This window comes from Colias philodice, chromosome 5, assembly GCF_061535455.1.
Source record: "Colias philodice isolate Cphi_HAF_F1 chromosome 5, ilColPhil1 Martin Lab GWU primary, whole genome shotgun sequence".
NCBI lineage: Eukaryota > Metazoa > Arthropoda > Insecta > Lepidoptera > Pieridae > Colias > Colias philodice.
The window spans coordinates 8,857,418-8,873,642 of NC_143090.1; the positions used below are offsets into that span (position 1 = coordinate 8,857,418).

At 33.9% G+C, this 16,225-nt stretch overlaps 1 protein-coding gene across 5 annotated transcripts in view; it reads left to right on the forward strand.

Moving 5' to 3' along the window:
- CASK (peripheral plasma membrane protein CASK) overlaps positions 1 to 16,225 on the forward strand; it is a 151,745-nt gene that overhangs the window by 127,332 nt on the left and 8,188 nt on the right. For 2 of the 5 annotated variants that reach the window (XM_089695105.1, XM_089695109.1), the window contains 5 exons: positions 10,033 to 10,224; positions 11,162 to 11,326; positions 12,303 to 12,371; positions 13,235 to 13,333; positions 14,121 to 14,259. In XM_089695105.1, coding sequence (XP_089551231.1) covers positions 10,033 to 10,224; positions 11,162 to 11,326; positions 12,303 to 12,371; positions 13,235 to 13,333; positions 14,121 to 14,259 — 664 coding nt within the window. Of the gene's footprint in view, positions 1 to 10,032; positions 10,225 to 11,161; positions 11,327 to 12,302; positions 12,372 to 12,699; positions 12,730 to 13,234; positions 13,334 to 14,120; positions 14,260 to 15,986; positions 16,032 to 16,225 lie in introns of all 5 variants that reach the window. The other 3 variants (XM_089695107.1, XM_089695108.1, XM_089695106.1) reach the window with 3 other exon arrangements.

Here is a 16,225-nt window from a genome sequence, read left to right on the forward strand (position 1 = left end):
ATAATGCAGGCTTTGACCTGGAACATAACAAGTTTATGTAGTTACTGCATACCTGTAGTCCGTTCGTACGTGGATCGTTGCGTTGTTTTAGCTATCTTCTGTTTCTAAAACTGGGATGGGCACACGATAAATGTATCTATTGATAACTGGAGTTTATTTCATCTTGAAAGTTGTTTGTTGTTTACTTTTATATTTTGCGCTGGAATTTCTGTAAGAAATCGCCTTTATGCGATATTCGACTAGTTCTAAATGTCGATTATTTCTATGTAGGTATTTACTTCATGCGGAAATTCTTTTCATTCAAATTTTAAATATCCATTAAACATGCTTATCTTATGCGTGACGTATGTTATGTTTTTATATGCAGTTGTAATTAAAATTAACACACGTATTACCATATGCAAGATTTGAAAATGATGATGACCGGCTGCTCTCATTTTCCAGTCAAAACAATAGGCGACTTTGTTGACACTAAAGAGTAAAGATTCAAGAAATATCGCAAAAAATACGCGAATAACTAGTTCGAGGTCGCTTTTTCAGTCAATATCTAGACAGATACATCGACTATATAAATCATCATTCGCGACCATTGGCTAGACGTATTGTGTATTCCAAGATAACTATTTCTTTTATTCGCATTTCTCAAAGCAATAATTTATCATTAAGCGTCGTTAATTTAGGAGTTGCCGATTTGAAGTTCCAATTTCCCGCCTGAACCTATTTATCAATGTCAGCTGTGTTGCACGGATTAAGAGATAAATCCAATAAATGTTTATCTATGCCACGTCATTATAGAAACGCTTCATTCATAAAAATAATTAATCTCGACGCTTCAAAGGGAATTTCGTTTCTAATTAGGAAAGCGAATGAAATGCGTATGCACGAGAAAATTAAAATAAAGATACAGTAATACGGCATTCGGTACAAAATCAGTCAAGCACGAGTGTTTACATTCAGGGCTTAGTAATGTTCCATTGTAGTACTTTCACAAAGAAAACCTCGTCCTTTTCTACGACTTAGAAGTAATCTTAGTAGTGGAAAGTTGACCGCAGTCATTAACTTGAAATCTCGAGCCATAGTCTTTAGAAGCGAGCATTAACTATTTTCCCCGGAGCATTTCTAGTTTTATTCAAATAACCTCCAATAAAAACGTCGTTAAATGTTACATTAACGTTACCAAACATCATTACTCAGGACTTATGATCACTAAAGTAGTTTACTTCCGACGATTGGCAACAGACCTTCCTATCTGTCTCCATTAGGGGACATTTCCCATATCTTTCTGCGGAATCATCCCGGGATTAATAGAAATTCTAGCCATTTATCTGCTTAACATGTCGTACCTCGAACTAATATATTAACTTTTTAGTTGATTGACTGAAAGAAATGATGATGTTGAATATGCTGCGTCATCAATTTGGATACTTTATCCCGATTCATCTCAATTGAATTAAGGGCTGGCTTTGATAAAAAATGATACTTACATAAAAATTATTCTAATTGGAACAAATTCAACTAAGTTCGTTAGTAATAATGAGCATAAATTTTAAATACGTTCTCAGAATTAGATGTTTAAGCAGATACGATTATAATAACAGAGTCCATTTTTTTTCTTTTTGCAAAGCAAGGTGCCTTAATTGAAACATCTTGTTGAGAAAATGTGTTAAAATATTACGAATTACGATAGCTGCAAGCGTATAGCTTAACAACATGCGATGTGATATCAATCATGTCCATTTTATAGCACATTGTATATAAAACAAAAACGGGATAAGTCTCTCGTTTTATATGACACTTGTTCCGGTATCTTCCATCAGGGCCACATACAGAATGGCACTTGGCCGCGATTTATCGTAGAAAAAATTGCTCCAAATGTACTTTAGGCGACTCATGCGCTGTGGGCTTATCTCTAAAATACCTCGAATTTATGGTAACAATTCCACACAGAGCGGTAGAGCGTTGCCGCATTATTTAGTCTCTTTACACCCAATTTTAAAGAGAATACAATAGCGCTAACTATTTTGCACGCTTAGACAAAATTGTGCGCCCGTAATATAAAATTGTTATTATGCTAATAATTCGGTTTTACAGTCTGCGCCGAACAGCATTCGCGGTCGTTGAATAGCGCCGATGAGTGTTAAAAGTTTTAATGTTATGCGTTATAACAATTTATGACGTCATTAACTTGAACCATTCACAAATTGTGTATAAAAGGTATATAAAACTACATCCCTATTATAAGTTTGTCATTCAAATGTGACCTCTATCACAGTAGCTATAAATACCCCACGCTAAATATTAGTATTTTTAATGTCCCAGTTAAATTTCCTCGGAAGTTATATTTAATCCATCTCGCTATCTCATGCTGTTCACATAAAAGAAAGCGACGAGATGAAATATTTACTATTCAAGTTATCTTACTTGATGTTTGAGAAATACTCTTTGAGTTTTCAGTTTTGTACGATGCGTAGTACATATTTTGTTAGCGCAAATGACACAAGTTTTGATATCATACAGTTTTGGTTTTGCCAAACGATTTGAAAATGTGACTTATTTATTATTTTTATTCCTTAGGTAGGCATTATTTTTAACTAGTAAGGCTTTTAACATTATGAACATGTAAATGCATAACAGAAAGATAAAAGTTAAAACATTTAGACAAAACAAGTTGTCAACTTTAAATGTGCTCGCAGGGAAATCGTTAAAGTACACAAAGCAATTTATTCAACGAAAATTGAGAAGAAAAGAAAGTTAAGGTGTAGGCACACGCACACCCCGGACACTCCATACAAAATTATCGTTTTGACAGTCACATTGTAGAGACTGCAAATGTGTGTGTTAACGCTTTATGGTTGGCACATTTTTGACTAGCGTAAAAAAAAATTCGCGTTTTTCTGATGAAATACATCCGTAAACAGCACAATATCTAAACATTTTCTACGAAAAACGATAATCACAAATCAAAAATAATAAAATTACTTTAAGTCAATTTGATTAATGTTGTCAATCTTCGTTACGTATCGTCCCTGTAGAAAAATATGGACCATATTTAGACTGATCGTGCGGGGTGAGGTAAGTGTTTACTTTTGGCGGGAGGCGGAGAGTGTCCGTTCTGTAGCGTTTAGCTACTATTATGTATTCTGTGGTGTAGGTAATATTAATACCAACTCCATGTCTCTTGGAAGATTTTATAAATTACAATATTTGGGAGTGACTGAATGACTGTGAATGTATTTCTTATTCTTAGAAACTGTAATTATGATCCCAATAATTAAAAGCAAGTCGCATAACATTCTAAAAGATAGATCATCCTAACTTGATGTAAAGTTGAATGTACTTCGCAATATTCCGCTACTTTCGGATATTATTAACATATTATATAAATAAAACTTAATCTATACGTACCTGTGAGACCGTATATCATGTTGTTCTGCGTAATTTATTTGACAGTTACTATATTAAACACTCAGAGCAAAGAATCGAGTCCCTTGCGCGGCTCTTCGACCCCGAAACGTCATTCACGCGATTGTTCATTGTTTATTACTACTTCCTAGGTTTAGAAATACAATTTTCATGTCGGAAAAAAGTTTGAGCGAGTTTGTTTCAACAAACATTTACGGTAACTTTGAGACGAGCTCGAATATATGTGTGTATGTACAATAAATTCCCGCAAAACTTTTGCAATCCATTACAGTGCTATTTGCGTGTGTGCACACCACATGAATCTGCGAAACACGAATCGGTAATTTATAGCCAGATTATGCAGCAATTAAATTTTGGATTTCGCGCACTTCTGTTGTGCCAATTATGGTGATCTATTCGCGATTATTCGTGTTTACGCGTACGTGTCTATTGGGTTTTGACGTTCCGATTTGCTGGCAGAGGCGAATGTGGATTTGTTCACTTATTTTTGTTTATTTTTCGTTTGACTATTGTGATGGTAGAAAGAATTAATGTGTACGTTACGTACTTCGTTGTCAGTTTACAAACTTTAAATAAATTTCAGCACTTTCTCTAGAACAGTACCTATCACAATTTATTCAATACAATTTTGGATACACCCTTAAACACGGATATCTAGAAAACAATTAAGCTCATGCTTTCTGTCTTAATATCATATATCGAGCTTAATTTCTGTTATTACTTGCTCTAAACACATAGTCATCCCAATTGAATGCTATTTGCATTCGACTTGTCACTTTCTATAGCTTTGATGATGTAGTGGATGTCATAAACAATGGGATATTTGATTAAAGACCAGCTTAGAGACCCGTTACAGTACGATTGTTATTAGGTATGCTAATCCTTGTTCCTCGAATTGAGGTGTTGCTAGAATATTGAGATTCCAAATCCATTAGATAACATCTCGAAAGTATGTTGAGAAAAGAAAGATGAAGAATTAATTCGAAGATTCTTCAGAATTACCCTTGATTAACAAATTTTATCATTCTTAAGTCTTTTGTTAGACTTCATCATTGAATTAATTATACGGACCACGTAAAATTAATATAAAATAATATTAAATATGAATTTTGTTAGTTTATTCGGCCATTGTTCTTGGCAATTCATCTTGTGTCCTTAGAAAAGTTTGTTGTAGCAAAAAGAGTATTTTGTTTGTCGTAGCCCCTATTGCCTTGTTATTGTTTCGAGTTAATATTCCTCTCTTGCTCGAACGTTGCGTCTAAATATTTTCTGTTATTTCCTTTGTAAATGAAAGCTTTGTAATTTCGTAAGGCCAGTAACATTAAGTTTTTTTCTTAATTTTAATCTTTGTTAACACAGTCACATAGTAAACATAATTAGCAATCCCAAATTGGAATGGGCATTTAAGCTTAGAATTGGTCGCCTTTGCTAAAGGCTCTTACGGAAATTCCATTGAATCCGATTGGGATAAACAACGTAATCCGGGTTCTAGCAAGTGATTCACTTTTCCCAAACGTCCGAGGGAAATGTAGGCTGTTAGCGTAAATAGATCTAGATTTTAGACTGAGGTCTGTCTGATGGATGAGCTTGCGGGGATTTGGTATTCGTGCCGCCTAATATCAACTGTTGATTAATTGTAAGACATCTAGTATTCATATCCTCATTTAATATAGTTTACCGTAAAGAAGTAGGTAATAGAAAAATGCTAATTTAAAATTAATATCCTCTCGTCAGCCCTTCCATAGCCAAGTCATAACACGAATGATACATCGCGAAATAATGTAACGTGTCAGTGACGCGTATATATCAACGTCGACCCACAGTCAAATTCACTTCCAAACATGAACATGGCTTGTTTTGTACCGCAATTCACAAGCCCCAATCTATGCAGCAAGCAATGAAACACGTAGCTACCAAATTTACGACTTTGTAGTTTCGTAATAACAACATGGAATATTGCATTCCAGAGACAGCCGACAGATTACCTCGACCGCTTGTCTCTGGGGTATGATTGCGTTCGATATTAAATACACTGTGTGCAAATTTGTGTCGCGTTATTATAAACTGAAGGTTTAAATAGCCGTTGGTTTCTTAGCAATTACACAAAGCCCCTAATGACTATTGCTCGAGAATCTCTTGTGCTTATTAGCTAAATTGCCGTGAAGCAGGTTATGCGGGCACTCGCAGAAATTGCAATTATCCAGCGCATAGCGTGTAACTCAAGGATTCCCTGCATACGATTCCGTCGATCTAATTAAACGTCAATACTAAAAGTTTAATTCAAAGCGCGGGAACGCTTCCTGTTATAAATGCTGAAATGCATATCGATGCTCGCTCGACACGAGAGGATATTCTTAATTAGCTCCTATAGAAATGTAGTACTTAATTAATAAAAGGATCGTCTTTTCAAATAAACTTTTTTGACGTGGTAATCAGTTTTTGTATAAGTATTTTTCTATCTTCCTGGTATTTTATTCTAATCTTACAACAATAGATTTGCTGTTAATTAAATGTATAATGTTACTGTATATAATCCAATGTTTGCTTTCGATATTATGCATACGAAATCATAAGAGTTTCATAAAATTGTTAATATTTTACATGACCGATCGAAAGGTCGTAAATATGTAGGTATTATTTAAATTTATAATTTCATAAAAAATTCGTCGAAAGAAACCAAGACAGTGGGTAACATAAATCCACGATTGGCTCGTTAACATTGATTCACAGAATTCATTTTTTACGTTTAATATGCATTCAATCAAAATTCCATTCCAGCTATTGTAAATTCAAGCGGCCGATAGGAGCACTTAATAACTTGATCACGTTTTCGCGTGGAAGTATTCAATAACTTTTTCCCTTTTACAAAAGGACTCTTGACACGCTTGAATTACGCATTATGAAGAATGGTTCTTAAAATTGTCACAACAGAACGTTTCGGGTGTTCTTACAGGTGCTATTATCCGTCTGTTTATTCTTTCCGTGTATCCAAGTGGAATAATCCATGCTGCCTAAATAAATACGAAACGCAATTTCTTCGCGACTCCGAAATTCGTAAAGAAGTTAAATATAAATCAATTTAAATGATCGTCTCGGACTCGAGAGTATACAAATAAGAAGCTGTTAAAATGTCACACTTAACGGTCATAAACTATTCCGGTCACGTCTCAGAGTATTTGTTAGATATGTACGATAACGCCCGGGAATAACAGAACTATGAAAAATGCTCCAGTTTTGTTGAGTACGTGAAAGCTTCTTATATGTAGTACACTATTACTGTTTTATCAACCCTCGCCGTTTACGAGGCCATGTTACATTTGCGTATTTATTTTGACTCATAGTTTTGACTTCTGAATGTTTTTATGTTTATTTTATTATGGAAAACAAAACATCGTGCCTGGAATCAGAATTTTCGGAATTTGATACGTATTCTCTTCATTCTATGATAATTTTTTGATACTAATATTTTCTGTGTACATTCTGGGTAGCTAGGTAGATATTGCTTGCAAACGATCATTTTAAATGTGAAAAATATATCCCAATGCAATATAATCGTCTATCTATACACAATATTTTCCGATACAACGAGCATTAGCTCCTGTGCTCTGGCGTACTGCCGCCGGCCGCTACGTAAAGAATATACACGAGCGCTCTCCAGTCTATGCGGTGTCATATCGAGAGCACTTGTGATACCACGCCACCGGGTGCCAAGAAATTTATTTTACGCTTTGTACTAGACGCTCTGTAGGTAAATTGAAGCTTTAGAATGTGGGATACGGTCTGGACATTGATTTATTATTGTTAGCAAGGATCTCGTTTATGTTTGTCGAGGTAAAGTAGAAGATCGTTACGGAGATAGTTAAGCTAAATACTAAAACTTCTTTGCGTTGAGAAATTAAACATAAAGTTCACTTATAAAGTGTTTATTAAGTATATGCTATTATAAAATTATCAATATGTTAGTAGCATCCGCTTTTTTCCTTTTCATTATTTAGAAGCAATGTGCAGATGAACAAACACGAAAATCGACTTTCCATATAGGTACTTACTATGAAGTAGGTGCGGAATTCAAAATATTATAATCGGCATTCCGTCTACACTATTCCGCCGTCTGGTATAATTCGTGAAACTGATATCTATTTAAACAAATGTACGCTTCAAGATAAACGCTGAATATTGAAGACACGGCGATGCTGTGCAAACACAATGAATCCTATTTGCATATGAATGTGGCTGGTTTGTAACGAAATTAAAGCAGCGCTCTTACGTTACAAATTATTTTCAAAGCTCGCTGCATAAGTGGATTACACGTTAGCTACCTCGGAAACGGCTCCACGTTTTTACAGAATACTTAATAATTTGTGAGAATTACCGCCGTGTAGCTTATTTACAAGCGCCGTACAACTTCGGACATCAAATGTTTGTATTGGAAGCACAAGAATATTTAGCGTTGTATGGTAGAGTATCATGATTGATTGACGTGATTTAAAGACAAAAGAGCTTGTGTGCCGAGCACACGTTGGCAAGATTTTACAAAATCGTCGCCTTACTCTATGACGTGACGGTATTCCCGTGACGCGACCTTTAAATTTTACTCTCAACGCGCCTAAAGAAGTATCACTTCAAAAATAAATGAAAGAGCTCTTAACAATAACTAATATGGTTTTCTTAGAACTACTAGCCTAACTGCGTCTTGTTAAAATAAGTATTTTTATATTTAAAGCGCCATACCCTTTCGTTGAAACTCAAGTTTAATTTACACACTATTTCAGATTTATTTATGTATACGTAATACCTATAAAACCCTTAGTCTCCAATAGATGCTATCACGCATGGATTCGCAACAAATTTTTTCCAGCTCTTTTCCAATACAAGTTTAATTTGTTGAACTGCAATGCGTTGTGTTTCCACAAAATTTACCATAAAATTTACGTTTTTATAACGTGCTCTATCGCTGCATACGTGCAATTTATATTCGATAAGACCTTTTTATTAGCACGCTTTGTACGCCATTAAATTTCAGCGTTTACGTGTCTAAAATATTAAAGGATATAAATTGGAAATCTATAAACTAAAATATAGATATTATATGCTCTTAAAGCTGTACGAATCACACGCTCTTTGATTATTTTCGTATAGATATTGATAGTCTTTTATTGAATAAATACGAATCAAAAGTTATATTTTCAAATCCAAATCCATTGAACCATGTTTTCACATTATTTCGCCACCTAGCCAACTTCCCATAGAAAAGTCAATATTCGATATTAGATAAAAGTAAACCTTTATTTATTAGACCAAAAAGCAATTAGTTCAGTCACCCAGAAATTCAATAGTATATACTCACAAACACACAGATTCATCGAACAGTCACCTATCCGTTTCATGTAATAAAACCCTATAATAGCAATCCCTGGTAGAATAAAACACATAAGTGAATCTCGTTAACATGAATGATACTCTTAACGAGCTAAACGGGTTTTTCTTTTTGCGATTTGTGAATGCAATTTCGCCAAAATGCAAATTCAAAATAGATGGAAGCGCTAGTTAGGTTTAATTGTTTTTGACTGCGTTTTGCGAATGACCTTTTAGATTGTTACAACTTTTGTGTATGTGGTTGTACAAAATGTTTGGAATATCGATAGTAGTGCATGAAATATAGCATGCGTTATCAAAAAATATTGCTCAATAGAGACATATTGGTAGTGCTGGAGATTAAATACGACAATCTACAAAATCCTCCGCTATAGTATCCACTAAACTATTTCCAATGGTTTCTATGCACGATGAAACTGAACAGTTGCGGATTATCCACGACCATATTGGCAACTTCAGATTTTATCTGCAACGAGTTGAATGCCAAAACGCTAAATCGAAAATTGAAAAGAGATAAAAATTGTTACGGATACATGGGGAATTCTTTTCGTCTTTTCGCCGGAGCCAAATGAAATTTTCCATTCCACACTATTTCATATTTCGCGGTGGTGTTACATTCATATTTTATTCTTTTTCAACGTTCACATTAAGCACGTATAGTCTACAATCCATACTAATATTATAAATGCGAAAGTAAGTCTGTCTGTCTGTTACTCAATCACGCTTAAACTACTGAACCAATTTGCATGAAATTTGGTATGGAGATATTTTGATACCCGAGAAAGGACATAGGCTACCTTTTATTGCGAAATATGTACCACGGGCGAAGCCGGGGGAACCACTAGTGGAGAATAAAAATGAAGAGAAAGTTTTATTTCAAAGAAAATTATTGAATGAGTTGTTTAATAATACACGGACGATGATCATGATTTAAATTTTAAATGTGAATCCTTTCTTAAAAGATTTTAACCTTTTTTATAATTTAATTTACAACTCAGTTGTTGAGAAATGTGATTTTGAGAAATTGTCAATCCATATCGATATAGCAGAATTTTTCGGACACTAATTAGGACTACATTTTCAGCCATTTTCAAGATATTTATTCAATAAAAATATTTTATACTCGAATTGCCCGCACTTCGACGTAACCACTTTATTTTTAAAATTGATTTAAATACTGCTTTAGCGTGTATATGTGTTTTTGTAGAAATTGTATTCACTGTTTGTCCACAGGCACTACTCCAAGCGCACGACGTGGTCGCGCGCGAGGTTTACGGCGAGGAGTCGCTGCGGGCGTCCCCGCCGCCGGTCAACGGGCGAGCCGCGCAGCCCAGCGCTGAAGACGAGGAGGACACGGAGCCAGAGTTCGAGAACGTGACCAGGGTGCGACTCGTGCAGTTCCAGAAGAACACGGATGAGCCAATGGTAAGGGATGTGGAAGGTGTTAGGTGTAAGAAAAGTGACACGACGAGAGTGTGACCGACACAATGTGTACGATGTTAGACGTAAATGGTAGGAGACATTTTGTTTCCGATGTTGTGCGTGACCTTATCATGATTTGGTTCTTTGTTATTCAATATTCAGTAATTTTAGATAGTTTTACCAAATTAGTGGATGCAACTATGCGAGCACTACTGTGATTTATTAAATATCCTTCAAGTTTGTTGAGTTTAAACAGAAACTTGAAGTCTTGGAAACTATCTGGAAAGCTGCATCAGTGATAAATTGATACGAATAATTATACATTCAAGAATTTGAAACTGTAATAAATTAACGCTAGTTCAAAACACATTAAGCGTACTCAATTTTAGTTAAATTAACGAAAAAAGAGTTATATTACGGAGTATGTGAAAAGGGTCAAGTAGTTGTTGAGGCGATGCTAGCAGCGCCGCAATGGGGCACACTGCTGTGGAAATGAAGCTAAAATATACGTTGCAGAAGCATATTGTAATCTGTTGAAACAGACAGTTTTATTAAAAGTTTCTTTGTTGTGCCCGAGCATTATTTGAATGATAACAATTTAAATTTTTATTCGTTGTACCAATTGTGGCAATGCAAATTTTGTAATATTCAGAAACAAAATTATTCTGCAAATTTAAAAAATGTTAAAGAATATTTAAAAAAAATTGTGATATGAAATTGTATCGTATTGTAACGACGCGACCCCTTGAACCACTAGGCCACTCACTATCATATTAAGATACCAATCTATTTTACATACCAATCTATTTTACCCTATCTATCTCAATACAATATAATAGCATATCTATAAAAATTTCCAACAGAAGTAGACTACTCCATACATTAAACACTAAAACTCAAATCACATAATCACAAACATAATCTATTCTCCAAAAACCAGGGTATTACCCTCAAACTGGCAGACGACGGGCGCTGCATAGTGGCCCGCATCATGCACGGTGGCATGATACATCGCCAAGCGACACTACACGTGGGAGATGAGATCAAGGAGATCAATGGGACGCCCGTCGCCAACCAGTCGGTGGCGCAGCTGCAGAGGATGCTGGTAAGGATCTAACTACCTAATGTAGCTCCTTACAGATTATAGGGACTTTGATGTATATATTGCACTAATGGATAGATATAGATTATTGCAAACTAATTGATTGTTTAGCTAAACATACTGTAATGAATGTACTCTATTGCTTAAGTGTATATATAAGGTTCATTGTAAATTAGTATCGTTCGTCAGCAAATTATTTTATTATCCTTATGTTATATCTTATTGAAAGGGGAAGATGTTGTATGTAATATTAATTATAATGTGGGTACTTTGATATACTTTATAAAAATGTAATGTCACTTGATCATTATAATAAAGAGTTAAACACAACACACGTGTAAGTTAATGCCACAAAGATGAATCGATGTAACGATAGTATTTAGCTGGATTTGAAAGTGATTTGGATGGTCCGGGTATCGAAGATTAAATGTCTTATAGCCAATTTGCTGGAATTTTCCACCGCGCGGCACGTAAGAGTGAAACTTTGCTTTACACTTAATAAACCTCCATGTGTTGATTTTGCAGGAAGTAGTTAAAGCTAGAAAATGAATATATTATTTTTTAAATTATTGTCGTATAATCAATTTGCTGGAATTTTCAAATGATATCTCAGCTGCCTTACAGTAGGTATTAACAATTTTCATCGGTATGTCTATAGAACGTAGAATTCGGTCTCTAATTACTATAATATTTCTTGGATGAGATTGAATACCGGACAATTTGACGGAATGTTTTAGATTTCTTTTCATTCGATATTAGATATTTTTTCAATGAAAAAATGTGTCAAGAGTATAAACATGAATACTCTCTAATTTTAATGGTGTTGTTTTAAAATGAAAAGGAAAATAAATCTAAATGAAGACTTAATCATAAAACAAGAATGATAATGAAAGAAAACAAATTTGGGTTAACCTTATTATATGCAAACATAATATTGAAAAACTCGCTATGTTTTTGAAACATTATTAATATTTTGCAGCGAGAAGCCAGAGGATCCGTTACGTTCAAGATAGTTCCATCGTACCGCTCAGCTCCGCCACCTTGCGAGGTAAAGTACATAGTTATTGTGTAATTTTTTACTAGAACGCTGTTCATTACCCTTTGGGCTGTACAAGGAATGCTGTTTGAATTGCTGCTCTTAACTAATACTAAAATCAGTTTGACAAGTTGTGTTTTACAGTAGATTAATGCAAACATTGTGTGATTTGGTTTTGATTTAAATAGACTGTGTGATACTAACGCGCTTTGACTCTTTAACTAAAAACTGCAGAAGTAGTAAATTAAAGTCGACAAGCGCACATAAATCTCCATAGAGCTTGTCCTAAATCTGATTGGTTAACTAAATAAACTAAAAACTTTGTTTTGTTTCTAACTAGCTATTCCGGATAAAGCCTTCGCCCGTTCTAGTAAGTAGCGTATTCCACACCCGTTGCTACTTTTTGTTGTTTTGTAATATGTACCTGTTTATATTTGTTGTTTGTTTTATGTTGTGTTTTATAATGTCACCCGGGCATGGCCGCGCGTTCCCGGTTCCAACCGTTTCTGTGCGCTTGTTGTTCTTTGCCATCGCTTCGATCATTCATTATATTATCATTGCATAAAACATCATTTCCCATTACCCATTATATCGATGTTATTCAGTCATGTATTCCATTTGTAGATCGTTGATGTGATGTGAATTTGTTGTTTATTATGATTAGTTACAAGCTAGTTCCCTGTAGAGAAAAATTTGTCTTAACGTAATTACTACTTTGCTAAAAATGTAGAGAAAAATTTGTTCTAATATAATTAGAACTTTGTTAAAAATAATGATACCAGTTTTAGAAGACACTTGAAGATATGAAGGAATACAAATATTACCGAATAATTTGAATTCATTATACTTAAGTAATTTGATACACGCATTTGCAGATCTTCGTGAGAGCGCAATTTGATTACGATCCATTAGAGGATGAACTCATACCGTGCGCCCAAGCTGGAATAGCTTTCAATATAGGCGACATACTACAGGTAAATATACATATTAATGCTTTTCTAAAAAAATAATCCATCGATGGAATGATATAAATCTTATTATTATTTATTTTCATTTAATTTAATGTATAGGCTAACATCATAGTTCGTTTTTGTTCGAGATAATTTGTCTGAATATTATTTTCTGAATGTTACTTATTGAAGCAATAATCCTGTGAAGCTATGTATAACTATAGCAAGGAAAAATACAAACTAGGAAAAAACCTACATAATATTTTGACATGCTTTAAATAAAAAGTTCCCTTTTATATTACGAACAGAAACATTCATTACATACATTAGTTTATGGAATAATTTCAAGAGATACAAATGCGGCACACAGTACAAGTTGTAAACCTTATTACGTTGAGTGATGTGAACTTTGTTAGATTAGTAATTAAACTTTATTACCATTATATAATAGAATTAACGTACATCAAATTGAGATTGATGAATTATTATGACACCGAGAGTGGCATTAATAACTGAATTAAATTAATTGTACTTTGTACATATTTAGTAAATTAATGCACAAACAAGTGGCATAAACTTACATAATTATTGAATGTTGTTACACAAATAAAACTTTTAACGGACTGATTCATTTTTGATTACCCTTTTTTTCACCGTCAAGATAACAATATAGTCTATCTGTGACTTTAACCAATTAGAATCGACGGAACATCATTTTTTAAAAACGTTAAAACTTATTAATTTATCATTGAAACTCGCGTATAAAACATAAAAAAACATACATTTTGGTGTTTTTCTCAATACATTACAGATAATAAGTAAAGACGATTCCCACTGGTGGCAAGCTCGTAAAGATGCCTCTGGTGGTTCAGCCGGTCTTATACCAAGCCCTGAACTACAAGAATGGCGCGCGGCTTGTGCTGCCGCTGAAAAATCTAACACTGACCAAGGTAAGATAGTAAATAGTATTGATGTTGATGAGGAAATATGGTAAAATCGAAATAAAAATTTGTTTTTACAATCAATTGTTTTTACATATCAAGGAATTTTGCCTCATGAAGTCATGAGATGAGAAATAATGTTTTGTATTTGGAACTGTGATCGTTTGGAAATAAAGAATTAAGTATTAAGTACTAAGATTTGAATATGGGTTATTATCAAATCATTTTTGATTCTACCATGTTTCCAATAACTGAGTGGCTATTTTAGGGGTCGAATAGCAATGTTCATCATTTAGCCACAAAATTGGATGTCACTACGGTTCATGTCTTTGTGGTATATAATGCGGTTTTGAGCAGTAATTTTAATATGTTTAATGAACTTCATATATCGATGATCGATGATGTTTTGGTCAAATCGTTTTCATCTGAAATCATTATAGTGGCTGAGCTTATTTTTCAAGATGTGTTTTTGGGGATATTTCATTACAATTAGGTATACTTAAGTACAATTTTAGTAAAATAATTTGATGTGTGGATTTTAATTCATGATTGTTGCTATTGCTTATTTTGTATTCATTCAGTTTTCATCGTTTGACGTGTGTAGATGGTCGTATGTGAAATTGCCTGACCCGTTATTACTCTAGACGGTCGTTGATCAAATATTTAGTTTGACAAGCTGCTTCAGCCAACCTAGAATTAATGTGTTGATGTTGCGTTAGGATTCCTTTTTCAGGAGATTTCATTTATTTTAACAATTGATTTATTCCCCTTTCTATCACTTGCTTGTTTACTTTATTCATATAATTTTATTATCATATAAACGAATTTTATTGGACGCGATATTTATTTCAAAAGTTGTTATTTATCTTCATTTATAACATTTGAACAGATACAGTTGTTGAATTATTTATGATGAATCTACTTGAATTGCGATCAAATTCTTTTATAAAAGAGCTATTAAGTTATGTAATACATCTATCGAGTAAAAGTAATTTCTCATATATACATATTTATGTTTCTATGTGTTGTATATCTACCTCATATTTTCACCGTATTATTTGTATTGGCGCTATATCATTATGATGTTTCTTTCTTTCAAATTTCAATGGACGATTCTACAGTTGGTATGTAATATTTTGCTTTATATATTTGTTGTATATGTGTATTATTAATGTTCTCATATACGAAATAATCTCATTAAGCCCGAAATCTGCATGGTATTGATACCAATCTAATACCGATTAAATATTTAAATTTGCCTATTGAAATGTCTGTCTGTCAATATATACCCTAAAGTAGTAAAGGATTTATCGTAGAAGGCTATGAATAATAATCGAATTGTCTTAAGACTCCTCAAACCGTATTGTTTTCTTGGGAAATGTTTGGTCCGATCCAACGTGTTGTTTTAATATTATCTTTATAACGTGAAAACCGGTTTGTGTTTTTTCATATCCTCACATATTTTCATAACTTTGATTTACCTGTATTTATATTTAGTGGGCGATGAAAATATACTATGTTATGTTTTACTTTTATAATAGTAGCATTTTTCAATGATCCGTTCACTTCTTTTTGTGTTCTATCATTTGTATTACTTGTTTTATTTATGAAAAGATATAAATCTACCGTAATTTTGTAAACCCGACCATTTCCCAAGAAATCCGTTCCATACAAGTAGTTGCCAAACCATATCCATGGGTTGTGTGCATGACCGTGTTGTAATGTTGTGCGGCTAGGAACTGACGGCTGCGTGTCTCATACCGACGGATGTGAGAACACAGGTAAATATATATGTAGTGCGGTGCAAGGGATTTAATAGTTACGGGGTTGGTTGTGGGGTTTGATTTTGGGGTCGAAATTGGAAGTCGCTTGACGATTTTTTGATTGGAAGTGTCTTTATTGGCGTAAACTGGGAATGGATGACGTAAATATGATGTTAATTTTATTGTGTTTTTATAGAAAATCTATGTGAATT